Here is a 20,989-nt window from a genome sequence, read left to right on the forward strand (position 1 = left end):
CATGCCTGTTCCACTTACTAGACTGTTAATTCTTTCAATGCAAAAGCCAACATCCTTTGCCAAGACCAAATGTGGCCTTTATATAATAGAGACACGATAAACATTAAAGTGCACATATCTTCCTACTGATGGTCTAATAGATTTGCCAGAACGTATTGCATTATGACATCGTACTGTAGAGAATATATTAAAAAGACATAAAACAAACTGAAAGCAAAGAGGGTGGGCCAAATGTTTTTGGTTTAGACTTTAGTTGAATATGGTCGTACCTAATAAGCATAAGGAAGTTTTGGAATTTGGCCATCCAGGTAAGACCACAGCCAGTGGACTCCTCTACCTTCATAACCCATGTGGATAGTCCCACTAATTGACTCATAAAGCACTTGATCTTGACTGTGAAGGTGGCCAACATGAATAAATGGGTCCTGCCTGTATCTGGTTTGTGTCATACAGTCTATTTACATAATTTGGTGACATTTATGAATCCTTAAAATCTATTTAACAAAAAATTTCCCTTTATTACCACAGTAACTCTGCATTAATTCTGGACATGCAATCATCTGGATTAGAAGTAAGACAGACTATTAGAGGATGCTCTGAAACTGGCCTCAGAGGAAGAAAATGGAGCTTAGCAATGCTGACGATGAATAGACAGGAGGGACAGTGAAGAACACGCAGAGAGAAGCAGAAGGCCCAAGTTCCTAAAAACTTGGCTGGATGAGTCCCAGGAGAACAAAAGATAGACATCTCAAGGTCTGTCACCAAGTCAGGAAAGGGGAAAAACCGGGACAATGGAAACCATTCAAATATTAAGAATAGAGTGCATTATGGTGCAGGAAAATAAGCATGGGGGGTGGGGAGGGGAAGGAAGACAAGAAGAGCACGTGGGAATATAATGATCACGTCACGCCAACATATTTTTAGGTGAATTCTCATAGTTAGAACAATCGGCATGATTGTTTATTAGGTGCAATCCCTCTTTGTGATCACTTAACCAGCCCAGCTGGATTTGTTAGCCTGAAACTCCAAACTGGGAAAAGGGAGAACTATTATAACTATAATGTAAATATAAGTGAATTAGTATTTTAGCAGAATCTAGGGAGACAAGGTACAGTTTTAAGAAAGTAGTTTACTTATTTTACACAATATTCAGCATATTAAACTAGTGAAAATACAGAATTTGTGTCAACTTGGAATTCACTATAAATGAGAGGTGACTTGTATCAATATTAAGAAGAATAATATTTAGGGTTCCTATAGCAATTTTTTTCTCCTGGGAGTTTAGCTACCTTTAACAGTGATCAGTTATTCCTGACTTTTATTCATCCATCCATCCATCCATCCATCCATCCATCCATCCTTCCATCCATCCATCCATCCTTCCATCCATCCATCCATCCATCCTTCCTTCTTTCCTTCCATCCATCAATCCATCCATCCATCCATCCTTCCCCCATCCATCTATCCATTAATCCATCCATCCATCCATCCATCCATCTTTCCATCCATCCATCCATCCATCCTTCCTTCTTTCCTTCCATCCATCAATCCATCCATCCATCCATCCTTCCCCCCATCCATCTATCCATCCATCAATCCATCCATCCATCCAACCAACTAATAGTCTAAGGATCTGGAGGCACACTTGCATTTAATTCTGTGAAACAGGTGAGATCAAGATATTAATAAGCCCCCTCTTTTAGGAGAAGAGGTGCAGAGCGATGACAAGCCCAAGCCCATGCAGTGAGTTCCTTGCAGGCTCCGGCACTAGAGCTCAGGACTGTCCATTGGATTCTACTCTTGATCCTTGTCTAGCCTGATTCTCCCTGAGATTTTTCTTCCAGCTGCCACCTATCTACAGAATCTATCATATTTATGGAGAGGAAGCAGTGCAAAGGATTTCCTTTTCCTAGTATCCGCCACAATTATGCCATCCTAGGTCTGAAAAACATGGAAAACCGAGACTCACTGTTCACGAAGACGGCAAACCTCAGGAAGGACAGGTAGCGCTCCCCTTCAATGGGGTTCCAGCCGACATCAGGGTATCCTTTGGCCAGAAGCATGGGGCAGCTCTGTAGGCCACAGCCTGCCAAGTAGGTCACCACCTGCCAAGAAGAAGACAAAGGTAAGTGCCCAGGTTTTTTTTTTTTTAATGTAAGTTTTTTACATAGCTATAAGGTATGCAAAATTCTGGGAACTGAAGGGCTTTCATTTCCCTAGAAGCTAGAGAGAGCCCAGGACTTTCCAGGTAAATAATTTAGTAGATTTGAAATTGGAACCTTTTATTCATTTTTGTTTCCAAGCAATTGACGAGACTGATGATCACTGCTATGTAGGAACACTCCATGTGCTATAGTTCCGTGGATTTTCCAGTTCTGGCAAGAGGGATCTGCCATTTAAAAGTAGGCCTAAGTAGGGTGTCTCTTGGGAGGCAACAGTGTAGGCAGGCTGGCCATGTTCATTTGGCCATGCTATTTCAAGACCAAAATGTTCAGTCACTGGTCGACTGGGTGGGCCTTCAACTAATCAGGGGTCCCTAGGTAAGTTCTGGCTCAACAACAGCCGTCCCAAGTCAGGAGTTGAGATGTTCAGTGTGGGATGGCTAGCGAAGAGGTCATGGCCAGTTAAGGACTAGGATGGGTAGTGCGTTCTCTTCACTTCCAGGTTACAGACACTTATCAGAAGATCTCAGCTCTGTGATCTGGTAGAATATTTTAGAATCTGCCTACTTTTCAGAAGGTGCCAGGCTAAAAGCTTAGCAAATAGACCTCCTGTGCTTGAAATGCAGTTGTCATTCTAATTTAGCCTCTGATATTTTATGTACGCGGGGAGAAGAGGGGAATCCATTGTGCTGATAATCCTCCAAGTCAGGAATGGTGTTTTCATTTTTTAGTCCCCAGGGCCTAGCACAGAGTAGGGGCTCAATAAACATTCATCAAATGACTCATGTATTTGCTGACAGCAAATACTCTAAGTCATTTTGAAAGAATGATGGATCTAAGCCAAAACTCAGTAAGAAACTATCATCACACTTTTTCCTACTTAAAGTAGCAAGGATATTATTATGCTTGGAGCTTAGATTTTGTTTGGTCTTAAAAATGTCTAGAAAAGGGCTTCCCTGGTGGCACAGTGGTTAAAAATCCGCCTGCCAATGCAGGGGACATGGGTTCGAGCCCTGGTCCGGGAAGATCCCATATGCCGCAGAGCAACTAAGCCCGTGCACCCCAACTACTGAGCCTGCACTCTAGAGCCCGTGAGCTACAACTACTGAGCCCGTGCACCACAACTACCGAGCCTGCACTCTAAAGCCCGCGAGCCACAACTACTGAGCCCACGTGCCACAACTACTGAAGCCCATGCACCCTAGTGCCCGTGCTCCGCAACAAGAGAAGCCACCGCAATGAGAAGCCCGTGCGCTGCTACGAAGAGTAGCCCCTGCTCGCCGCAACTAGAGAAAGCCTGTGCACAGCAACGAAGCCCCGATGCAGCCATAAATAAATAAATAAAGTCCGGAAAAGCATGAATAAAAGCAGGAATTAGGCAGAGTTTTCAGGGTTACAGGTGCAGGGCATTTCACCGGCCACAAAAATAAGTGGTCGTGTGTGTGTGTGCGTGTGTGCATGTGCATGCATGTGCGTGCGCATGTGTGTGTGTGCGTGTGGTTGCTGTACAGTCTCAGGCCTGGTTCCTGCTGTGATACACAGAAGGGTGGAATGGAATGGCAGCATTTACTGGCCCGTCGCCTTCTCCCCCAGGGACCACACTTGGGGCATTTCCCGACACTGGCCTGAGTGAAGTCTGCGCACTGTGCTGAGCCACAAGAACCACCTGAAAAGGAGGCAGCAACCCCACCATCCTCCTCTACAGATTTCCCTGGGTCCCCTTTCTCCCCTCTCCCCGCCTCCTGGCCTCCACTCAACATGTCTTGCATCTTCTGAGGGAGGCTTGTGGTCCTTGTCGAGCAGTATCAACTGAACAGGTGAACGAGGCTGACGGTGGGGTGCTGGGCACTGAGCCTTGTGGCACTGTCTTGTCAAAAGAGAACCGTTAACTGCTTTTAAATACAGGTGTCAGCTATCATCACATCACCCAAATAAAAACCGTGATATTTATTGCTGTCTAAATGTCTGAAGAGCTGAGCCTGACTGAAGTCTGTCCCACCAGAGGCAGAGACCAGGAATACCCAGGGCATTTATGGAACAGCTATCAACTATCGTGCTGCTGGGTGCACAGCTCCTGAGTCCCTGTGTGTATGGGGGCGGGGTGGGGGGTTGTCTTGTTTCTGTTCCAATCAGTTCTTCTTATTGAAACCAGGAAGTGTTTTCTAACATATAAACGGCGCTGTGTTGCTCCTCTGCTTGAAGCCCTCCAGTGGTTTCCGTGGCTCCAGGCTCTACAGGGAGGTCCCACAATATAATAGGTTAAGAGCACGGCCTCTGGGGCCCAGTGCTTTTGACCCCTGGCTCTGACACTTACAAACCCCATGACACTGAGGATGTTCCCTAATCGCTCTATGCCTCAGTTTCCTCTCCTATAACTAGGGCAACAATAAAAAGGCTTGTCCTGAGGGTCATGTGAGTTAATTCCGAGGGGGCATGGCACACAGTGATTCCGGAGGAGCGTGGACTTCTGTTATTAGCAGCAATGGCAGCATAAGGCCCATTCCTTTCTGCTCCCCCTCCTTCCTCACCACTCCGCCCAAGCACTCTGCGCTCTGCTCACACCCAGCTTTCCGAAGTTCAAGCACGCCATGCTCTCCTCTCTGAACTTCAAACATTCCTGGCACGCGCTTCCCCGCGATGTGGCTGCGTAGCTTCTGCCCACGCTGGGGGTCACCTCTTTGCCAAGGGCCCTTCCTGATCCCCTTGTCAGGGTCAGGGGCCCACTCCTAGGTGCTCCCAAACCCACCACGCAGTGGACGACCTTCTCCTTGTCCCCCTACTAGATTGCTCCTCTCCGCACTCAGGAAGTTCACTGCCAACCTCGTCAGCTGTCTAGTCAAGGAAACAGTCCCAAGACGGGACAGGGAAATGATGGAGGCGAGGCGGCCTGACCCCCACCAGGAGTGCACTTCACCGTCCCGACGACGTCGGGTAGCTCAGTCTCATCTCCTCTGTCCACGGAGAGGACATGTGTGGGCGCTCTTTATCTTTATAGTAATTATACCGTTTTCTGTCATGTCGCTTTCTTTAGTGTATAAACATGTAAATTCGATGACACAGAACTTTATTAGGAACCACAGGTCTCTGGGGGTCCCATGCAGACCAGTGAGGCTGGGCCTTCACACACAAAGAACACACATGTCCACGTCTGTGGAGCTGGCGAGCCCTGACCACAGGAGATGCTTGGTCCTAATTATCACACAGCTGCCAGTGACTCACATTCCCCCCCATATTTTTGTCACACGCTAAAGAGGTTCTGACGGAGACCCAGACTTCCGTCTGCTTTTCCTTGGCCTGGCTGTGCTACAGGCAGAGGGCAGCAAGCACAGTGCCTCCCCAGGGCCACTTACCTTCTCGAGGTCTGGTTCCTCTAAGCCCAGCGCTAACTCGTTGTTGTCCATCACAGAGGAAGCAGCCACATCCAGCGGGGTGGATCCTCTCATGGACGGGGAGGCTGAGGAAGGAGGAGAGAAGGAGAAAGAAAGGGAGAAAGAGGCCATCTAGCGCTGAGCTGAGGTTGCAGTGCACAGTACTGGCCAGGAGAGGGCAGCAAACACAAAACCTGGGTCCCATCGCTGTCCTCCGAGGGGGGCTGCCCGCCCAATTTAAGAAGACCTCTATTTGCTATCTTTCCTCCCCACACTCATTACTGATTTCGAACATAGCTTAAGTTAGAAAATCAGTTCATAGGATCAGCTGGGACCACGTATTTTCAAGTGCTTTTCTAACGTGGAAGTTCTTGGGCCCCCATTTGGTGATCATTCAAAAGTCTCAGATGTCACTTGATCAACTAAGCTCACATAACTTGGCCATTTCTGGGGTCACCACCTAGAGTTTAAAAATAGCCTCAAACAGCATTAGCTCTTACAGTTAAATCAGGTCACCAACGTCTTTCGTTTCCTTTGTTTGGTTCTTAGGCTAGAACTGAGAAAAACTTCAGGTGGCATTTTATAAAAAGGTTGGTTAGTGTATGGTTGCATTTGATAAATAGGAAGACTGAGATTTCAGATTTCACGTGCACGTAATGTGTGTATTTGAGTCTTCCACAAATTCATTTGGTTTACATGCACAACAGTGAGTGAGGCATGTGCATGCGTTGGTTTTCTAGCAACGGTGATGGATTTCCACTGTTTGTCCATAGTTGCTCCTGGCCCGTCTGCCTTGCAGCTACGAAAGCACTGGTTGGTTGGCTGATGGGACAGGCATGCAGCCCAAGAGGGGACTGGATCCATGACCTTGGTCTCGTTAGCACTGCTCCCTGGTCAGCTGAATGGGCTGGGAGGCGCTGTATCTCCAGACTACATCCACAGTCTCAGGCAGCATTTCATAAACCATGAGCCGCTGGTCCCCAGAGACAGGAGGCAAACTGTGTGACTATGCTGACACAAATCTGTCACCAGCGCTGGCTGGCAGCGACTTCTCTACTCAGGTTGGAGAGCAGAGACACGGTATTATTATCATCTCACCTGTTTTTAGATCAGGCAGGGTTCCTTCTTATATTTAAAAATACCATAGCATGCATGTGACTTCTTTCCCTTTATTGCCTAAGTGGTCAGCAGGGGGAGGGTAACCTCTGAGCCAACAGCAGACGTTATAATGTGACCTACCTAGGCCAACGCTGCTATTCTCCAGCAGGTAACTGAGATGCTCAAACATGGCCTTCTGATTTTGTCGGCTAATTCGACAGAAATAGCACAGGAAGCGGCAACAGCTAGCAACCATCTTCGGAAAGGCAATCTGTAGGGAGAAGTAGAAAGTGTCAGGGAGAAGAATCTATCACGAGGCCTTTCTGAAAAGGCTGACTTCAAAGAGTCTTAGGGTGAAGTCTTGCAAGCTGCCAACCGTTTGGAAAAGGAATTTTCTCCTTACTTCCAGATGGTTCCAAGACTGATTCATAGGAGGGACAGAGAATACACACCTAAAAGAGGCTTCTAAAAATACTGAGAGCTAATTATAGTTCCTGAAGTATCTTTCTTTCAAAGAAAATAGATGTCAAACCAGAATCCCAGTCATCCTTACATGTCATGAGAAACTGTACAACCCTACATCAGACCATTCTAACTAGGAAGGGAGTAGACAGAAAGGGAGATGGGTGATCACAGACAAACAAGACCCAAAACTATTATCAAACCTGAGTCTTCTGGGTAAAGACTGGCCCCTACAGTTGTAGAAGCCCCCAAAGCATCACCCTCTCAGACTGTGAGCCTTCCCCAATTACTTCTGTCCTTGATAACCACTCTCCTATGGGCTCCTATAGTACTCGTAATATGATTCCTACAATTTAGCACTGAGATGCCAACTTCTATTACCATCTACAGTGCTTGGCTTCTCTGCTTAACAAAGTAATTAGCATATCCAGGGCTTGGCCACATCTTCTGTCTGATCAATCATGTTCAATAAGTGGTGTCAGTGTTGGCTCAGGACCCTAGAAAGCCCTTAATTTCCTGAAAGCTCCAGTCTGCCTGCCTGCTGAGGCATCCAGACATTTGCTCAGGGATCTTCTGGAGAGAGTCCACTTTCAAAAGAGACCAGAAGGAAGGAAGTGAGGAGGAAGGTCAGCTTGGTTCCTGTTCTTCCCTCACAACCCTCACCTGTCAATGCTGGTGGAACTGCTTTCCTAGGATCAGGCACTTCGCAATTTCCAATATTTGAAAACATACCCCATCTTCTGCCTTCAGAAGCTCTCTAACTCTGAGGAGGACGCAGACAAGTTGGGATACATGCCCACGTGGGCCCTATCAGCACTCCCTGCCCCTTGGCAACAGGAGCTCCCCCTGACAGCAGGCTCCTCATGGGGGAGCTGGCCAGGAAATCCAACATCCTCAGGAGCTTGGCTCAGGGAGGAAACACGCATACTCTGGTGGGAACACTGCCAGGATCGTTATTAAAATCGTGCTCTCCTTTAGAACAGCCTTCTCCCGACACAGCACCAAACACACCAGGCTCCTAAGCGGAACCAGAGGCATTCCATCTCGGAAGGACCAGGGCTGCAGAGGATGGGAAGGAGACTAAGCAGACCGGTGGAATGAGCGAGAAGAACTCCTACACTGGCTGGACCCCATCTCTTGGCTCCTTCCTGGCTGTGTGCTCATCCCCGCCCCCTCCTTGGGAAGAGTCACTAGGCAGTAGGCACCAGCCACGTGGCTGTGAAGAGGTCACCTCACGTGTCCCTGCCCAGGGGTCAAGTTCTGGTTAAATTCTCCTCCGAGCATTACCTGAGATTTCTCTGCACCCAGCACGTTCACCATCACCTCCATGACTGTCTCGTGCATGCCGAGGACTCGCATGAGGTTGGGGTGCTGGTAAAACACCTTGTTGTTCATTATGTCTCTAGGGTAATCGGAGAGAGAGGTCAGCCCTTGCTTATTTCAATGCTACGACAATTCAGGGGCGAGAACACACAAATGCACAAACATACTCGGGGTGAAGTCATGTACATGTGACGTGCTGGAAAGACGCTAAGAAGGCACTAGGTTGGTGAGAATATACATGGAGGGCCTTTCTTTAGCTGAAAGGAATATTTTGTGCTCCTTTATTTCTACTAAGTGCCCTCTTTCTTTGAAATATTTCCTTCTAATGACATTAAACAGTTGTCCCTTGATTTTTTTGCTCGTAATAGTTTTGAGACAGCTCAAATCACTGGATTTCTCTTCCTCTGTGTGCTAAGGGTCTTCTATTTTCTGTTCTCTTGTCCTTATATCTATGTCTCTGTGTACTTCAGATATCCAAATGGTAGGGCTGTACCCTTTCCTTAAGGCAATTGTGTATTAGGTACCAGTGATATTTTTGGACAACAGTGCTAAAAAATCAATGAAATGATCAACAATGAAACATAAAAATAATTATACTTTTAAGTCATTCAACATAAATTCACATAATAAAGCTGCAGACAAATCAAAACACAGAAGCATCCTGTGACCCGGCTGTGGAATCCCTTGCAGGTGGTTACTCTCTGCCCATTCCCATTCCCCCAAGGGTTGCAGCTGTTGAGAGGAGACACACTCAGTTTTTAGCACAGCTGTGTCTACTGCAAGGCCTGGGGGAGAGGCTAATTCTGTGGCTTTTTTCTCTTTCCATAAAAGTCTCTTCATCTCTATTATAAGATTCCTCTTTGGAAATGAGTTTTAAAAATGCATGCATCTCCCCCTGACTCCCAGCAGGTATCCTCAGAGTCCCTGTTCTGGGCCCCAGTGATGCTCCTTTACTCTGCTGGCTCGAGGGTGGTAGGATGGAACATCCAGCAGCAGGAAGGCTGTAGCTCTAGTGCGTGATTTTAATCAAGTAAAACTGTGGGCTGGTCAGTGAGCCTTTTGGGGCTTCAGTTTTTCTCATCTGCAACAGGGAACTATGCTACCTAATTAAAGGAAATCTTTTTGATGTCTAAAATGTGATCTTTCTTGTGGTATATATATATATACAATGGAACACTACTCAGCCATAAAAAAGAATGAAAATTTGCTATTTGCAGGAACATGGATGGACTTGGGGGGCATTCTGCTAAGTGAAATAAATCAGAGAAGGACAAATACTGTCTGATATCACTTATATGTAGAATCTAAAAAATATAACAAACTAGTGAATACAACAAAAAAGAAGCAGACCCACAGATATAGAGACCAAATTAGTTGTTACTAGTGGGGAGGTGGGGAGGGGAAACATAGGGGTGGGGCAGTGGGAGGTACAAACTGTTGGGTGTGAGACAGGCTCAAGGATGTATTGTACAACACGGGGAATTTAGCCAATATTTTGTAATAACTGTAAATGAAAAGTAACCTTTAAAAATTGTATAAAAATAAAAAAAATTTTTAAATGATGAAATTAAAAATAAACAAATAAATAAAATGCAATCTTTCTGGTGACATGGCTTCTAAGGAAGAGCCACGAGCTATTGTCATGGGGAAAGGTGTCTCAAAGAACTGAAGAAAATGACTCCACATTAGTCCTGAAAAAAGGGAGGAACTGGGCTGTAATTTTTCAGAGGGAAGTCTCAGAAGATCTCCAGTCAAAAAATCAAGTGCTCAAAACGTTTCTCTCTTGTTGGGTTGAACACACTGCCCCTTCCTCTGGATTTTTTTCATTGCCTCCCTGGGGCTACTTTTATCAGATTCAAACTAAATATCTGCTTTTCTCCAAGACTCCTCCCCACTGCTTCTGGCCATGTCCCTTCATCCCAAGTAGCCCTGGTCTCTCAGGTTATCGAAGGTGACTGATTTAATGAGCACATAATCCCATGAGGAGTGAAGTCAGGATGGGGGCACACGGAGGTTTTATGTGATTTGATTCCGGAACTGCCATGTAGCAAGCTGAACCGGTTTTCCCACCGGAAGCTTCTCTGAGAACTTGCCCTTGATGGGAATGACCTACCCCAGCCCGTTGATCATGAGCAACTCCTCCTCCTTGCCCATCCGGACACTGAGCAGGCAGCGAATCTGGCCCAGGGCAGCCAGCAGGCTGATGGTGTCGCTCACGGAGACCTGGCTGATGGTGTAGGTCTTCCGCAGCGCCTGCAGCAGCTCCCCGATGCTGTCGTACTGCCTCCGCAGGAGGCTGAACATCATCCGAACCAGCTCTGCATCCTGGATCTGGTCCTCCTGGGCCCAGCAGATCATGGTCTCTGAGATGAGCTCCTTCAGCGTCGCTAGAAGGACAAGAGGAAGGACCAGTACCGCGGCTGTCAAGGCTCAGGAGAGCTGTGTACTTCCGCCACGTCATTCAGTAATAATACACATCATCAGCTGGGCAGGGTGAAAAAATTCTTTCTTTAAGGGTGGGGTATGGCAGGTAGAGAAGTAGAACATATTACCAAAAGGCAGGACCGTGAGCCGTACTATAAGAAAAGAATATCTCCACTTTGAATTGAGAAACCTAAATATTCTATTTGGATTAAATGACATTAAATGACGTTTGAATGATGCTGGATGTAGAAGACAAAGTAAGATGCCTTCTTGCCTTCAGGGTGCTCACAAGCTGGTTCTTTACATTTTCATTTTGACTTAAAAGTTACGTTTTATCTTTATTTTATAATATAATGTAATACACACTAACATGGGGGTATGGATGCAAGCGCCATGGGATAGAGTGGGGAGTGAGTGATTCTGGATGCATGAAAACATTAAGAAGACATTGGTCACTGCCTCTTTAGAGTAAAGCACTATTAAGCGCTGGGATTTCTCTACCATAAATGCTATTCTCCAAGTGTTCTAAAGATACCACGTACCACGAACTGAGTAAGCCATGCCACTGATTCAAGAACTCTAAAATATATTTGAGATGACACAGACATAAACATACATTAGGGGATGGAGAGAAGTGGACCGAGAACACTCTATTAGGTCCAAAGACCTTGCAACACTGGACATCTGCCCATCACCCGCTGAACTGGCTGTGTTGTCTTGGATCTTTGGCAGGAGTCAGCTGACGTTATGTCAAGGACTAATTTCACAAGCATCAAGAGGGAAACCAGTAGGACTTTGAATTCAAAATTTATCAGGGCTCTGGTTGCACAGAAACACCACTGGCTGCACAAGTAAAGGAAAGATGGCTGAAGTGGGGCTCAAACCAGACCTGGGACCTTCAGAGGTTGGACTGAATGGCCCCCGAGAAGTGCTGATGGGCACTGGTGTGGAAAGATGACCAAAAGAGAGAGGCAGATCTGTGCAGGAGGACATCTGTGCAGAGTGACAGGGGACCCTGCCAGAATGTCTGGGAAGCTACTGCTCACCCCTCTCCATGCCATACACATTTCCAGAAAATGCCATAACAGAAGTTAGAAATGCTGCTCTTAGAATTTCATCCAAGTCCGGCTCTGCCTGTCACGCTCCTGCAAGGTATGGATGGCACCAAGATCGTTAATTCAGACCCAGTGATAAAGGCAGAGTTCAGGGGATGATGAGGGTCACATAGTCTATCAGTGAAATGACTGGGAATCAACTCAGATGGGTGCTCTTGGGAGCCTGTGCCCCATCTCTAACAGTCTAGTTTTCTACTCCATACCACTAAATACGGCAGATATCTGCTCTACATACAGCAATGGCTCATCATAAGGGTATAAAAATAGAACTTCAGGGCTTCCCTGGTGGCGCAGTGGTTGAGAATCTGCCTGCCAATGCAGGGGACACGGGTTCGAGCCCTGATCTGGGAGGATCCCACATGCCGCGGAGCGACTAGGCCCGTGAGCCACAATTACTGAGCCTGCGCGTCTGGAGCCTGTGCTCTGCAACAAGAGAGGCCGCGAGAGTGAGAGGCCAGCGCACCGCGATGAAGAGTGGCCCCCGCTTGCCACAACTAGAGAAAGCCCTCGCACAGAAACGAAGACCCAGCACAGCCATAAATAAATAAATAAAAATTAAAAAAAAAAATAGAACTTCATTACCAAAGCTGCAGAAGAGATCTAGATGTAATGGATTAATTTAACTTACCGCTGTGTCTATCAACCCGGTGTGTGTTTTAGGTTCAGATAGGAGACATAAGCTGAAAAACTTAAAAAAGGATACCCAAGGCAGAGAGAAGCACAGTTAAAAGATGTTCCTAAGAGATCTCACTAGGCAGGGATTGCTGACTAATATCTGTTAGGTTAGATAATATCTGTACTCTCTGAGAGAGAAAAGTTGTTTATGGTCTAAGCCTGGGCTCCTCTCAGGAACTTGTTTCCTCAGTAGCCAAATGTAAAAGTTCCTGTTTCTCCTACCTAACAGTCACACTAAGGAATAAAAGCAGGACAAAACCACAGACACTCTTGGACGCAACGTAATTTTATCTAGTCCTAGTCTTCTATGTACAGTTCCCTCTTAAGCCTGAATTTGGCCTGAAAGAATTACAGTTCTCAATACCTACAACCAAATTCTTTGCAGAGATAACACACATCACCACAGTCCCCGCCACACATGAAAAACAACCATCAGAGTCGTTAATCAGCTCAAGGACCATTCCAACAGGGAATTTTACAGAGTCATAATGAAACCAAGCAAATATTAGCTTTCCCTTAACCTGGCTTTCGGATTAATTCGGGATCTGGGAGAGCTCTTAGCCACCCACAGACTTATCAATCCAAATCAACATTTGTAGCCTAGAGAACAAAACATTGCCAGCAAAACATCTCATGAGAGGGCAAATGGGAAAGGAAACAGCTATTTTTTTCTTTTTTGGAAAGGGCAAGATTTTATTTTAGTATAGTTGATTTACAATGTTGTGTTAATTTCTGCTATACAGCAAAGTGATTCAGTTATACATATATATACATGTATACACACACACACACACACATATATATGTATACACAGTCTTTTTTTAAAGTTTTATTTTCCATTATGGTTTATCACAGGACACTGAGTACAGTTCCCTGTGCTCTACAGTAGGATCTTGCTGTTATCGATTCTCTATGTAATAGTTTGTATCTGCTAATCCCAAACCCCCAATCCATCACACCCTCCCCCCGCAATCCTCCTTGACAACCACAAGTCTGTTCTCTATGTCTGTGAGTCCGTTTCTGAGAAACAGCTCTTTAACCCGAAAGGGTGGAGCAGGAAATGCCCCACAGGTTCTTCGTCCAGGCCAGCCTTCAAGGTACGTATGAGACAACAGGATAAACAATTATCTGTGTGTGACCAAGCTAATGCTCAGCTAAAAAAATGTGGCCCCAAGATCCTGACAGAAAAAGCAACTCATCATTGTGTATTGATGGGCAGATGTAATTCAGCCAAAGGCATGACATTTAAGGCCATTCTTGTTGGACAGGGGTTCAAATGGTGAGACCAAGGTCCAGAAAGTGAGAGAAAGAATAACTATGAGAAGAAAGCAAATTGGGGGGAGGGAGGAAACATTCTTAAGAACCCTGAAAAGCACAGCATACTTTGTGGCCTGACGTATGCTAGAGACCTAGCACCCACCAAGCAAACGTAGACTGCATCATGAATTTCTAAAGGTCTAAACACTTCTGGGGCTGAGAAAATGGAGCATTATACCCCTGGCAGCAACGCTGTTGACAATTCCTCAGATTTTAATTAGCTCCCACGAGCCAGCATCAGAGCAGCGTAACCAGGGTAGAAAGGTTAAAAAGAATACATTTTCTTTTCTTTTCTTAAAATTTATTTATTTATTTATTTATTTTTGGCTTCTTTGGGTCTTCCTTGCTGCGCGTGGGCTTTCTCTACTTGCGGTGAGCGGGGGCTGCTGTTCGTTGCTGTGCGCGGGCTTCTCATTGCGGTGGCTTCTCTTGTGGAGCACGGGCTCTAGGCACGCAGGCTTCAGTAGTTGTGGCTCGCGGGCTCAGTAGTTGTGGCGCACGGGCCTATTTGCTCCGCGGCATGTGGGATCCTCCCAGACCAGGGCTCGAACCCGTGTCCCCTGCATTGGCAGGCGGATTCTCAACCACTGCACCACCAGGGAAGCCCAAGAATACATTTTCTAGAATGTGGTAGGCTCTCTATATATCTGTACATCTGGGGATTAAAATAATTAATGCACACAACCATGTCTGGCATATACCGTGGGCTTAAGGGTAACTATTATGCTATCTATCTATGCCAGAAGCTATAAAAATGTGGTCCACAGACCCCTTGGGTCTCCAAGACCCTTCAGGAAGTTTGCAAGGCCTACTGTATTTTCATAATAATTCTAAGATGTCGTTTGCCTTTTTAATTGTGCGGATAGCAACACTGATGGTGCAAAAGCAACAGTGAGTAAATCTGCTGGGGACCTAGCACAAATCACGGCAGCAGCACCAAACTCTATGCTTTACTGCCACATCCCTAGAACAACGCCCAGTGTCACATAAGAACGTTCTGAGTGAAATATAAAGATTGTTAATTTTATTAACAATAAACTCTTGAGTATACATCCTTTTAATATCCCGTCTGACAAAATGGGAAGCATGTCTAAAGCACTTCTGTTGTACAAAGGTCAGCGGTTTTCCTGAGGAAAAACACCTGTGCAATTGTCGTGATTGTTATGAGCTAAACTAGGTGCTTATTTCATGGAATGACATCTTAATTAAAAGAACGACAGACAAACTATGGTTACTCACACTTGACTAACAGAGAGATATTTTCTTAAAAATGAAAGAAGCCTGTCACTTGAAGGAAAACAACTGATAGTACCTATTGCCAAGTTTATCATTCGAGCTTTCAAGTGAAAACTAGAATTCTGCAAAATGTTTATCTGCCACTGTGAATTTGACAGCTTCCCAGCACTTAAAGACTTTTCTGATTAAGCTGTTGATATTAATGAATGATTTTAAAATAGTTTATCATAAAATGTGTCAACATTTGAAAGCTCTGCATAACTCAGTGAACCAATAATTTCCCAAAGATCAATGCATGATGTTACAAAAGCATCATGGGTAAAAGAATCCATTTAATATGTAAGATAGACCAATGGATTGTTATGTAACCAAATACAAAAATTTCTTTACTATGATTTCAGATCCCACATAGCAAATTAACTTCTGAGGAACTATTACTTGCTGAGTTTTGACGTAGTATCAGAGAAGAATATCCACAATTAACTGAAAAGGCTACTAAAAATACTCCTTCCCTTTCCAACTATATGTCTGTTTGGGGCGAATTCTTTAACCAGATACAAGAATTCAAAAAAAAAACACCAAACAACAGAATCTAGCTATCTTCTAAGTGAGACACAGATTTATAAAAATACAAAACAACGTCACTCATCATTTTTTTAATTTTAAAAAATTCAGTTGTTTTTCATAGAAGTATGTTATTTATGTAACATGTAATGGGTTTACTATTATTATTTAATTTATTTATTGAAGTATCGTTGATTTATAATATATTAGTTTCAGGTGTACAACACAGTGATTCAGTATTTTTATAGATTATACTCCATTTAAAGTTATTATAAGATATTGGCTATATTCCCTGTGCTGTACAATATATCCTTGCAGCTTACGTATTTTATACATAGTAGTTTGTACCTCTTAATCCCCTACCCTATCTTGCCCCTCCTCTCTTCCCTCTCCCCACTGGTAACCACTAGTTTGTTCTCTATATCTGTGAGTTTGTTTCTGTTTTGCTGTATTCATTTGTTTGTTTTATTTTTTAGATTCCACATATAAGTGATAATACAATGTATTTGTCTTTCTCTGACTTATTTCACTAAGCATAATTGGGTTTATTATTTTTAAAGGAATTAACAAATAACCATCTTCTCATAAAATTGATAATAAATGAGAATTTAAAACAATTCTAATTCTAATTCAGTTTTAAATGTGTTAATGTGATAGATATAATCCTCATAAACTAAAGCATTTTGGGATCCTTGGTAATTTTTAAGAGCATAAAGGGGTCTCAAGACCAAAATTTAGAGAATCAGTGGTCTCTATAAAAGGCCTATGTTAGGTGATGGCTGTGATTGGAAAGCAAAGCTTTCCCTCCAGCTAAGATGAAACCCTGTTCCATTAGGCTATGTGATTCTAATCAAGTGGCTGAGACCTGAACCTTGAAAAGTGCAGCTTAGGAAGCTTTCTCTGTTTGTTTCTGGATAGGAGGTAGATTAAATGAGAGTATAAAAAGAGTAAGACAGCTCACATTGAGAATTAAAGTGAAGATTAAAGAATCATTATCTCGAAAATTGAATCCCGGCAGTCGGTAAGGGGCCCAGCCGTTACTCATTCATCACCAAAGGGCTTCCCGCCAGCTTGAAGGGCCCTAAATGCTTCCCTCTTCCATTTGGGTTGAAGATCAGTCACCTTGGGAGCAAGGAGGGGGCCGGGTATCTTTGATACGGAGGTTGCTGGGCCTTCTGCAGCCTGCTCTGTGGCCAGTACAACGGGGTGCACAGAGAAAAGGTGGGCTGCAGGCTGCAGGGGGCGGCATTAATCCTCTGCCCCCGACATCAGCTTACCTTTCAGCAAAGACCTCACTCTCATTAACGCTGGAAACCGGGGCTGTCAATTCCAGAAGGCTTTGCTCTGGAGGCCATGTATATCTAGGCCTCAGGACAGACGTCACTCACCTGTTTCTGCCTCTCCTCATCTTAGTAGCTGAATTACCTCCAGTTGTGTCCCTCCTAAATTAGCTTATTAATAGAACGATAATTTCTGTTACGTGCCCAATTTTGAGTAAAGAACTCTATATGAAACTATTTCAAGACACAGTAATTACCCACAGCAGCCTAGCTGGGAAAACTAAATACATACATGTGAAGAAGAAATAAAGTGTAAAATAATGGGTGAAACTGTGTTGCCTAAGACATTTAGAAATAAGACAACTTATAAGAAGGTACAACTTCCATTGTAATACATGTACCCAAAAGAAATCAGAGAAGAGAAATGATCAGATCTTCCCTTCTTACTTTTTTCCCTAACGAGTCCTTTATCTAAAGTTCTTTATGTTTCTAGAATAGGTCCACATTACATGGAGACTAAAGAAGAAGGGAGGAAAAAGTTCTATCATGAAGTTAAGAGGGTCCCTCCAAGGGGGATACAAAACGATCTGAGAGAAAAGACATTCCAATGGTTTGGAATGCCATTTCCCTTCAAAATATGATTCACACAAGTAGTTCACGTAGTAAATACTTATTTTTTTTTTCTGGTATCAATGGGAGAGTGCTGACAATTTTGGAAGGATTTTCAACAAAGCAAACGGAGGCGATTCTCGAGATATATCTGAATCTCTTTCTTAAGCAGAGACAGATACAACTAAATATTGATTTCATTTCTGCTGTTTTTCTAAATTCATCTTTGGAAATGCTGCCCGTTAATGACTAAAGACACTCTGGTGTTCATAAGAAACACATCTCCAAGTCTGTGAGTCTGTTTCTGTACTTAGAGAACCAATTTATGGTTATAGGAACAGGGGGGTGGGGGAGGGATAGATTGGGAGTTTGAGATTGACGCGTACACATTGCTATATTTAAAATATATAACCAACAAGGTCCTACTGTATAGCATGGGGAACTCTACTCAATATTCTGTAATAACCTATATGGGAAAAGAATCTGAAAAAGAATAGATACTTGTATATGTATAACTGAACCACTTTGTTGTACACCTGAAACTAACACAACATAGTTAATCAATGGGAAAAAAAATTGCTAAAACTACAAAAAAAGAAAAGAAAAGAAATACATCTCCTGAAGGGGGCGAGGCTCTGGGAATAAGGTAAAGGTGAGGTGGAGAGGTCCATCTACTGTTTGCCATCATGTTCTGGCCCCTGTTACTTTCTCATACATGTGCACACACGCTTAATTGCTCCACTCAGAACCTCCACCCCATGTGATAAAATTGCTTCCCCAGTCTTGGTTGCAACGCTAGGATTTTTATCCACCGATTTACCTGTTCCAAGAAGGCCTTGTCAAGTGAACTGGATAGTTCAGCTCATGGGATTTTAAAAAAGCTAGCGTGCTCTTTTCAAAAACAAAAAAGAAAGAAAGATATGTAACCAAGCCCTTGTTTTTCTGTTGAGAGATAAAACATCCTATGAAACAGAACGCCTTTGGGAAGCTAGACGTGTACGTGTGGTTTCCTTGATGACTATAAATGGCTTCACTTATGAAATTATTAACATTCTGACTCACACCTTACTTTTGTAATTAGTCTAATTAGGGATAGTCAAATCTAGGCAATTATATCAAGTATATGATCTAGAAACCGCATTTTAAATGATTGCTCAGGCTAACTCAGAGTGGAAATATTTCTAAGGCACTGTATTGTTTAGGGAGACTTGATGACTAGAAGGTAGTCTAAAAGAAAAATAGCTACTTCACTACTTAATTTCTCGACTAGTCAGACATTCCACATAAGAAGAAAGGATTAGAGTGTCTTCAAATTAGAGCTAGCCTTAGTACACCGGTTTGGGAGCCCAGGTAGTATTTGTTGGTAAGTTGTTTATTTCCTTCCTCTTGTCACTTTGTAACCTCCTATTGGACCTCAGAACCTCAAGCCCACCATTCTGTGAACCTAGCAAGCAAATTCTCTAGGGAGTCACCCATCATACTTGGTATAACGCTTTTCTAAATGGTCAAATTACCAGCTTTGCCATGCCAACTACAATAAGAGAAAGGCCATTTATTCTCACGGTGCAGGTTTAAATTTTTAGGCTTCAGAGGTCTGAAAAGAATCTTTTCATCTCTAAATTTAGACTACAGTCCAAGTGGCCATCAAACAATGAAGTGCATGCTTATTATCAGAGAGCAGATGTTGGCCACTGGCAAAGCAAATCCCTGCAGCTTACAGAGTCCAAACCTATGCTGGTGTTACATTTCTTCAAGTGTGCTCTTAAATCTGGGTCAGTTTGGAAGAAAAAGTGTTCCCGATTACATTGTGGAGAGGGAGCAAACAAAATTGCACTGCACTTAGTTTAAACTTAGAAAGCAATTTATAATGCTCACACTTACAAAGGAAAAAGAAAAATAGTTACGTGTCTCTAAATTACGTACACTTATTTTTAAATTCTAGGTGATTAAAAAGTCAGCTTGTGGTATGCTGCAAGTGCTCTGGAGGCGTAACAGTTGGTAGATCAATTCCGAGTAGAAAGAACAAGTGTATTTTGACCTCTGCTTTCTTCCTCCTTGGGGTAGGCTGAATAATGCCCCTCTACACCCCCGCCAAGATGTTCAGCTCCAAATTCTCAGAACCTGTGAATATGTTACCTTACACGGCAAAGATACTTTGCATATGCGTTTAAGTTAAGGATCTTGAGATGGGAAGATTATCCCGGGTTATCTGGGTGGGCTCAATGTAATCACAAGGGTCCTTTTACGAGGGAGGCAGGAGGGTTACAGTCAGAGAAGGACTTGTGATGACAGAAGCAGAGGTTGGACCGGTACCTCTGCTGGAGGGGCCGCCAGTCAAAAAATGCAGGAGGCCTTTTGAAGTTGGGAAAGGCAAGAAGCAGATTCTCTCCAGAAAGACTGCAATGCTACTAACCCATTTTAGACTTGTGACCTCCAGAGCTGGGTGATAACAAATTTGTGTTGTTTTAAGCCACCAAGTTTGTGGTAATTTGTTACACCAGCAGTAGGAAACTAATATAGTTCCATGGATAGGAAGTCCTGGGTTGAGGATATTTGACTGTTTTCCTGAAGCTCCAAATCAGACTGGAGCATCTCAGTGAGCAAGTACTACAGACACTGGGACCTGAGACAGAGCCGGTTTTCTAAATTTTTTATGAGGCAACTGGAGTAAATAAATGACAGGGTTGCTGACAAAAGCAAAGTCTCTCTGGATCTGGCCCAGAGCTTGTGTCAAACGAGAACAACATCAAACGCGGAAAGTACCTACCGTAGAACCACTATGGTCCATTAGATAATGTGCACACATCACAGACAGCACATTCTCTAGTTCCCGTAACACAGCTTTTTGGCCTCTACTCCCCCTCTGAACATCAAGGGTAGAACTGTCTGCATCTCAACACTACCCGCTGAGTATATGAAAGATGCTGAAGGTGATGACCATCGTGGCATAATGAATATTCCTGACACTGAGCCAGCATCCATTTGACCATCCTTCCTTCCTAACAGAACTCTGCTTTTGTACCGATATCTGCCTCTCTGCCTTATGGCCCATGTTCCTCTGTGAAAGGGCCCAACACCACTACAAAGGTGGCTCTGTTGACTAAGTCACCCGCACATGTTATTTTCTAGTTCACACTCATCGGTTCATAAGTTGACCCATGATCGAGTTCTCCAATCAAAGGTGATCTCAGGATCCTTGCCTCGAATATCAGGGCAGAAGAAACTGTCTTGCTTTTCCCTGGGACACTGTAAAGCATGGATGTAAGGCCCAGAACTACAGCCACTGTGTTGGCTGGGGATGTGAGCAGAGCCAAGGGATTAACTCAACCAGGGCCTGGCTCCATCTCTAAACCTCC

At 44.1% G+C, this 20,989-nt stretch overlaps 1 protein-coding gene across 6 annotated transcripts in view; it reads right to left on the bottom strand.

The window, feature by feature from the left end:
- The window catches only part of RYR3 (ryanodine receptor 3), a 551,623-nt gene that overhangs the window by 137,040 nt on the left and 393,594 nt on the right, over positions 1–20,989 (bottom strand). For all 6 annotated transcript variants that reach the window (XM_082384899.1, XM_082384900.1, XM_082384898.1 and 3 more), the window contains 5 exons: positions 10,527–10,800; positions 8,378–8,492; positions 6,770–6,899; positions 5,513–5,616; positions 1,970–2,105 (listed from right to left, as the gene is read on the bottom strand). In XM_082384899.1, coding sequence (XP_082241025.1) covers positions 1,970–2,105; positions 5,513–5,616; positions 6,770–6,899; positions 8,378–8,492; positions 10,527–10,800 — 759 coding nt within the window. The remainder of the gene's footprint in view (positions 1–1,969; positions 2,106–5,512; positions 5,617–6,769; positions 6,900–8,377; positions 8,493–10,526; positions 10,801–20,989) is intronic.

This window comes from Balaenoptera borealis (genome assembly GCF_965194805.1).
Source record: "Balaenoptera borealis genome assembly, chromosome: 3".
NCBI lineage: Eukaryota > Metazoa > Chordata > Mammalia > Artiodactyla > Balaenopteridae > Balaenoptera > Balaenoptera borealis.